Below are 7,431 nucleotides of genomic sequence, written 5' to 3'. Positions count from 1 at the left end.
TGACCATTGTTCTGTTAAAAGACAGATGGGTGGTCTTGGAACTCAAGCAGTTTCAGTAGTGTTAAGGTGATCTCTTGTCAAGGTAAGCAGCCATAAACCCAGACTGAATCAATTCAGAACGTCCTGTAATTCTTTATATGTTAAGCAAGTTTGCCCACTTTATTTTGAAATTAAGTGACGCATAAAATAATAGCAAAATTAATATGAATAGGGCCTCTGTTAGCTAGAGTAAGGAAATCACTATGGAAAATAAGCATCAGAAAGTCCCAGCTGTTGCTTAGGGTAAAAGGGAGGGTCAGCCCACAGCTGTGTAGCCAAGGTTTCTCGGCTGTCACGGAAGCTTGTGGAGCTGCAGTGCTGCTCCTGCTGCAGCAGCGAACTGGCTACGTTCACGGGTTGTGAGGAGCTTAGCTGGTCCTCCATTCCTGAGTGCGCAGCCCTAGTATGGCTGTTCCTGTAGGTGAAGGGGTACCACGTCTCATCCACGCGCACCTGCCTGCATAGCGTGGAGGAAGAAGCTGAAGGTAGCAATTTGTCATCTTTCTGTGGCGTGGCCTTCCGACGGGGTCGATATTTATAGTCTGGGTATTTCTGTCGGTGCATGGCCTGTAGTCTCTGTGCCTCCTCAAAAAATGGCCATTTTTCGGCTTCCGTAAGCATTTTCCACTGGTACCCCCAGCTGCTTGCTGATCTCTGAGTTTTGCATTTGGGGATTCTCTAGAGCCACCTTGCGCCTTTGATCACGAGACCACAGCATGAATGCGTTCATGGGTCGTCTGACGCGGTTCTGGCCGCTGTCTCTACTATTTCCTTCGGTTTCACACCGGTAATTTGAGGTAGGATTGTTCATCCAAAATTCCGAAAATGTTCTTCCAAAAGCAAGGATATTTCGTTGTTGTACCGCTGCACAGTGATCATCGCTGTTCAATACTCCGAACATAGCGGAAACGTAAAATTACAACGGTTAAAAGAAAAGGGGTTGGGGCTATGTAGCAACGTTGGAAGGTGTAAGCTTTCGGGCAATTATCTAGACGCTGGCGCTGTAACTTTTGTTTCTAAAATACTCGTTTCTCCTCCCAGCACCTTGCCGCAAACCCGCCCCCTGACCGTCAGCCAAAGCCCAACCTATGCATTCTCAAGCAAAACTTCCAAATAAGGTCACACAACACTGCCTAACTGCTCTACATCTAATTCGCAGCGCTGAAGTCTCTATGCCTCTCTTTAAGAATTGAAACAAACTTTGTTATTATTAATTTATTTTATTATTCCTTTAAATCAAAGGAGGAATGTGCAGCAAAGATTGCAAATTGTTTATCAAAAGTGAAAGTTATGTTTAAAAAACAAACCTTAAAGATAATGTAATTCTACTAGCTATTAAAACACCACAGGATACTGAATTCGTATTAACCATCATCGTGTTTCTTCACTTCTACTTAAACTACAATTCAAAATTCTATGCCAGTTTTCCACTGCCAAATAACTAGTAATTCTATTCTGTTATCTATACTGATGGTTAACGGAATGCAAATATATATTTACAGCCAATAGTTATGGCCAGTCTGTACAATAACTAAATTTTGATATAAAAATTGTACAACTAAAACAGGAAACAAAACAAACAACAAACTAACCAACAGCGGCAACAACAAAAACACATGACTTTGGAACTCAAGCAGTTCCAGGGGTGTTCAGGTAACACTGAAGAGACTGATTTGTTCTCCATAGACTCTACACAGTTATACCTGCGTCACTGTCTTCTGCACTTTCACATAACTGATAACCAAAATAAAAAAACAGAACAAAACAAAGCAAAACAAAAAAGATTTTACAAATCTAGATTCACTTTCTAAATTAGAGCCACCAACTTATCATCTTTTATATTTTACTTCAACCTTAGCGCAAAATTAAAAAAGTCATATTTTACCAAGTCATATTTTTACCTCCTCCAAATAAATTCTGAAGCCAGACTTGAAAATTATCATAGAATATGGTCATGTAATACCATAGGGCGAAACTTTCCCCATGCAAATCTTAAAAGCATATTTGCAAAATGGGACTAACAACCATGCATTGCACAGGACACAGCCTGTTAAAAAAAATAAAATAAAAACAAAAAACAAGGTCTCACCAAGACTGACTAAGAATGATGCCAAAATCCCCAGGGAAATGAAATGATTCATTGCAAGCTATAATTCACATCGCCAGATGTGATTTATGCAATAAATGTTATGATGCATTGGTACTAAAAACTCCAAACAAAGATTAACTTTACTCTCAAAATATGTGTATCGACCCCATACTTTGTATCTTACTCATCTAATAGAGTTTAGTAGTAGTCAAGATCCGAATAAAATGGTAATATATTGTTACCTGACCCAACTTAAAAAAGATATCTTAATGCAGAATCCAAGATTTAAATGGCACTCACACACAAAAGGAGATTTTTATAAAGCTGGAAATAATTTAACATATGAGAAAAGAATATTCCAGGTCAAAATTGATATTGAAAGGCAAAATGTGATACGCACTGCAACATGGATGAACCTTGAAGACATCACCCCATCTGAAGCAAAGAAGGGAGACACCAGGCCCCATACTGAATGATTTTGTTTACATGAAATATTCAGAGGAGAAAAATACATAGAGACAGGAACTACATTAGTGGTTCTCAAGCTCTGGATAAAGGGGAAGACACACCAGGAGTAACCAAATGCAATTGACTTTAATAGAATAATCTAATTTATTATTCTTCAGTTGTCCTTCCTTTTTATTCTAATCAAAAAAATACCAGATGCTTATGAAATTACCTGAATCTAATGTTAGCTGACTATTTTTTTCTAATTGAGTTCAGCAATGTTACCAACAGATAAAATGAGTTTGTTAGTTTGGTAACCTTTGTTCTTTGTTAAACTCATTTGCATTTAACATTGACAGGCCTGCAGCACTTTTTACCTCTTAAAATTGCTTGTAAATCTTATTGATAAAAAGATATTAAACAGCTTTTGAGAATGTTGTTCTTATTCATCACTAATGAATAAGAAAGGTAGCATACCTATAAAACAAGAAAGCCGTAACCGGGACACCTGGTTGGCTCACTTGGTTAACCAGCAGCCATCCTCTCAGGCTGTCCTGAGATCTAGCACCAGCACAGTGGGCTGTGCATCTGGCTCCCTGCCAAGTGGGGTGTCTGCTTCTCCCTCTCCCTCTGCTGCTCCTCCTGCTTGTACCCTCTTGCTGGTGCTCTCTCTCAAATAAATAAATGAATGAATGAATGAATAAATAAATAAATAAATAAATAAATAAATAAATAAATAAATAAATAAAATCTCAAGGGGAAAAAAAAAAAAAACCTTTAACCTTTCATTAACCAGATTTGGGGGATGGAAATCGTGTCTCACCTAGGCAGGAGCACAGGGGCGCCTATATTTTTACTCTCTGGTATAAAGACTCAGTATTGTAGGAACCGTTAAATATTGTATTTGGTCACAGCAACTAAGAGTATCAGTCTTGGTTCCAAAATTAAAATGAGTTGAAACATCAAAAATGCACTGAAAGCCTGCTTGTTTGGGCAGCGCAGAGACTAAATTTGGAATGATACAGATGCACAGATCAGCTGGGTCTTGTACAAGGGTAAAGCTCAAAAATGCACTCCAAGAAACATTAGGGTAAATTACTGGTATCAGATTGCAGAGGTAAAAGTTGTACTCCCTCTGCCCCCTTTCCTCCATTGTTGCAAGAAAAATTGTTAAAATGCAGGTCATTTTTGTTCTTGCTTTGTCATGGATTACTATTTCTCTTTTTTTCATCCACACATGGAGTGGTTTTCATCCCTTTTGATAGTTATTAAAGCATTGGAGAAATATTTCAAGGATTCAAATATTTCAAGTATATGCCAGGCACTAGTCTAGGAGCTGGAGGTTCAAAAACAGTTAAACCTCTCTTTTTCATTTAAATTTTATTGACTGCTCAGCCTCCCTTTCCCAAAGGAGGATATAGATATTAATTTCTGTTATGATATAGATATCATGATGACGCCCTATTTGCCCTCCTTGGAGGGGGTGGGGTGTGGTTAAACATATGTAACATAAAGTTCATTTTATTCTTTTTAACTAATTAAAGTGTACAATTCAGTAGCCTTAAACACATTCACAATGTTGTGCAACCATCATCTGTGTCTAGTTCTGGAAAATTTCATCACCCCAGAAGAACACCCTGCACCCCTTAGTGATTACTCCTGGTGTGTCTTCCCCTTTATCCAGAGCTTGAGAACCACTAATGTAGTTCCTGTCTCTATGTATTTTTCTCCTCTGAATATTTCATGTAAACAAAATCATTCAGTATGGGGCCTGGTGTCTCCCTTCTTTGCTTCAGATGGGGTGATGTCTTCAAGGTTCATCCATGTTGCAGTGCGTATCACATTTTGCCTTTCAATATCAATTTTGACCTGGAATATTCTTTTCTCATATGTTAAATTATTTCCAGCTTTATAAAAATCTCCTTTTGTGTGTGAGTGCCATTTAAATCTTGGATTCTGCATTAAGATATCTTTTTTAAGTTGGGTCAGGTAACAATATATTACCATTTTATTCGGATCTTGACTACTACTAAACTCTATTAGATGAGTAAGATACAAAGTATGGGGTCGATACACATATTTTGAGAGTAAAGTTAATCTTTGTTTGGAGTTTTTAGTACCAATGCATCATAACATTTATTGCATAAATCACATCTGGCGATGTGAATTATAGCTTGCAATGAATCATTTCATTTCCCTGGGGATTTTGGCATCATTCTTAGTCAGTCTTGGTGAGACCTTGTTTTTTGTTTTTATTTTATTTTTTTTAACAGGCTGTGTCCTGTGCAATGCATGGTTGTTAGTCCCATTTTGCAAATATGCTTTTAAGATTTGCATGGGGAAAGTTTCGCCCTATGGTATTACATGACCATATTCTATGATAATTTTCAAGTCTGGCTTCAGAATTTATTTGGAGGAGGTAAAAATATGACTTGGTAAAATATGACTTTTTTAATTTTGCGCTAAGGTTGAAGTAAAATATAAAAGATGATAAGTTGGTGGCTCTAATTTAGAAAGTGAATCTAGATTTGTAAAATCTTTTTTGTTTTGCTTTGTTTTGTTCTGTTTTTTTATTTTGGTTATCAGTTATGTGAAAGTGCAGAAGACAGTGACGCAGGTATAACTGTGTAGAGTCTATGGAGAACAAATCAGTCTCTTCAGTGTTACCTGAACACCCCTGGAACTGCTTGAGTTCCAAAGTCATGTGTTTTTGTTGTTGCCGCTGTTGGTTAGTTTGTTGTTTGTTTTGTTTCCTGTTTTAGTTGTACAATTTTTATATCAAAATTTAGTTATTGTACAGACTGGCCATAACTATTGGCTGTAAATATATATTTGCATTCCGTTAACCATCAGTATAGATAACAGAATAGAATTACTAGTTATTTGGCAGTGGAAAACTGGCATAGAATTTTGAATTGTAGTTTAAGTAGAAGTGAAGAAACACGATGATGGTTAATACGAATTCAGTATCCTGTGGTGTTTTAATAGCTAGTAGAATTACATTATCTTTAAGGTTTGTTTTTTAAACATAACTTTCACTTTTGATAAACAATTTGCAATCTTTGCTGCACATTCCTCCTTTGATTTAAAGGAATAATAAAATAAATTAATAATAACAAAGTTTGTTTCAATTCTTAAAGAGAGGCATAGAGACTTCAGCGCTGCGAATTAGATGTAGAGCAGTTAGGCAGTGTTGTGTGACCTTATTTGGAAGTTTTGCTTGAGAATGCATAGGTTGGGCTTTGGCTGACGGTCAGGGGGCGGGTTTGCGGCAAGGTGCTGGGAGGAGAAACGAGTATTTTAGAAACAAAAGTTACAGCGCCAGCGTCTAGATAATTGCCCGAAAGCTTACACCTTCCAACGTTGCTACATAGCCCCAACCCCTTTTCTTTTAACCGTTGTAATTTTACGTTTCCGCTATGTTCGGAGTATTGAACAGCGATGATCACTGTGCAGCGGTACAACAACGAAATATCCTTGCTTTTGGAAGAACATTTTCGGAATTTTGGATGAACAATCCTACCTCAAATTACCGGTGTGAAACCGAAGGAAATAGTAGAGACAGCGGCCAGAACCGCGTCAGACGACCCATGAACGCATTCATGCTGTGGTCTCGTGATCAAAGGCGCAAGGTGGCTCTAGAGAATCCCCAAATGCAAAACTCAGAGATCAGCAAGCAGCTGGGGTACCAGTGGAAAATGCTTACGGAAGCCGAAAAATGGCCATTTTTTGAGGAGGCACAGAGACTACAGGCCATGCACCGACAGAAATACCCAGACTATAAATATCGACCCCGTCGGAAGGCCACGCCACAGAAAGATGACAAATTGCTACCTTCAGCTTCTTCCTCCACGCTATGCAGGCAGGTGCGCGTGGATGAGACGTGGTACCCCTTCACCTACAGGAACAGCCATACTAGGGCTGCGCACTCAGGAATGGAGGACCAGCTAAGCTCCTCACAACCCGTGAACGTAGCCAGTTCGCTGCTGCAGCAGGAGCAGCACTGCAGCTCCACAAGCTTCCGTGACAGCCGAGAAACCTTGGCTACACAGCTGTGGGCTGACCCTCCCTTTTACCCTAAGCAACAGCTGGGACTTTCTGATGCTTATTTTCCATAGTGATTTCCTTACTCTAGCTAACAGAGGCCCTATTCATATTAATTTTGCTATTATTTTATGCGTCACTTAATTTCAAAATAAAGTGGGCAAACTTGCTTAACATATAAAGAATTACAGGACGTTCTGAATTGATTCAGTCTGGGTTTATGGCTGCTTACCTTGACAAGAGATCACCTTAACACTACTGAAACTGCTTGAGTTCCAAGACCACCCATCTGTCTTTTAACAGAACAATGGTCATATCTAATTTTGGTTGTTCCACAGATTCGCTTCTAAATAAATTGAATAGCTGCAAGTATAAATTAATAATCTGCCACTCGTCAGCATAGATAACAGAATTCTCACTCTTTATTTTAAACTCAGCAACAAAAATATAGTACTGAGAAACACGGACAAAATGTAGTGTGATGGACAACTTCCTATCCTTTGAAGCAACCCTTCACAGACGTTCTGTTCATTGGTCTCTCAGCTACTTTGCCCGTCTTTGTAATGCCCAGATAATTAACTACTAGATATGTAAATGATGTCTTCTTTGCTACTTTATATTGTCTCCCATCCCTGCTGTGGAAAAACCGGTTTGGCGACATCTGCAATTCAATTCCTCTCCTCTACGCATGTCTGCGCGCTTTGGCGTTCACTTTGAACCGTTTATAACATCCATCTGGTAAAAGAAAATCTTTATTAAATTCGTGTTCATTTTTATATCTATATGACACCCATATTTTTGCTGCTTCTTCT

The 7,431-nt window shown here is 38.5% G+C and overlaps 2 protein-coding genes across 2 annotated transcripts; one reads left to right on the top strand and one right to left on the bottom strand.

Annotated features, from left to right (window-relative positions):
• Positions 1 to 240: 240 nt before the first annotated feature.
• On the bottom strand, positions 241 to 955 carry LOC113249445 (sex-determining region Y protein). Its single transcript, XM_026490956.1, is given in 2 exon segments — positions 241 to 675; positions 677 to 955. Coding segments are annotated over 2 exon segments (699 nt in total). The 5' UTR covers positions 941 to 955.
• Positions 956 to 5,979: 5,024 nt separating this feature from the next.
• LOC125281133 (sex-determining region Y protein) lies at positions 5,980 to 6,693 on the top strand. The gene has a single exon (XM_048213156.1). The coding sequence runs from the start codon at positions 5,995 to 5,997 to the stop codon at positions 6,691 to 6,693; it is 699 nt and encodes a 232-aa protein (XP_048069113.1). The 5' UTR covers positions 5,980 to 5,994.
• The last annotated feature ends 738 nt before the right edge of the window (positions 6,694 to 7,431 follow it).

Source organism: Ursus arctos, unplaced genomic scaffold, assembly GCF_023065955.2.
Source record: "Ursus arctos isolate Adak ecotype North America unplaced genomic scaffold, UrsArc2.0 scaffold_273, whole genome shotgun sequence".
NCBI lineage: Eukaryota > Metazoa > Chordata > Mammalia > Carnivora > Ursidae > Ursus > Ursus arctos.
This window is presented reverse-complemented; position numbering and strand designations above follow the sequence as displayed.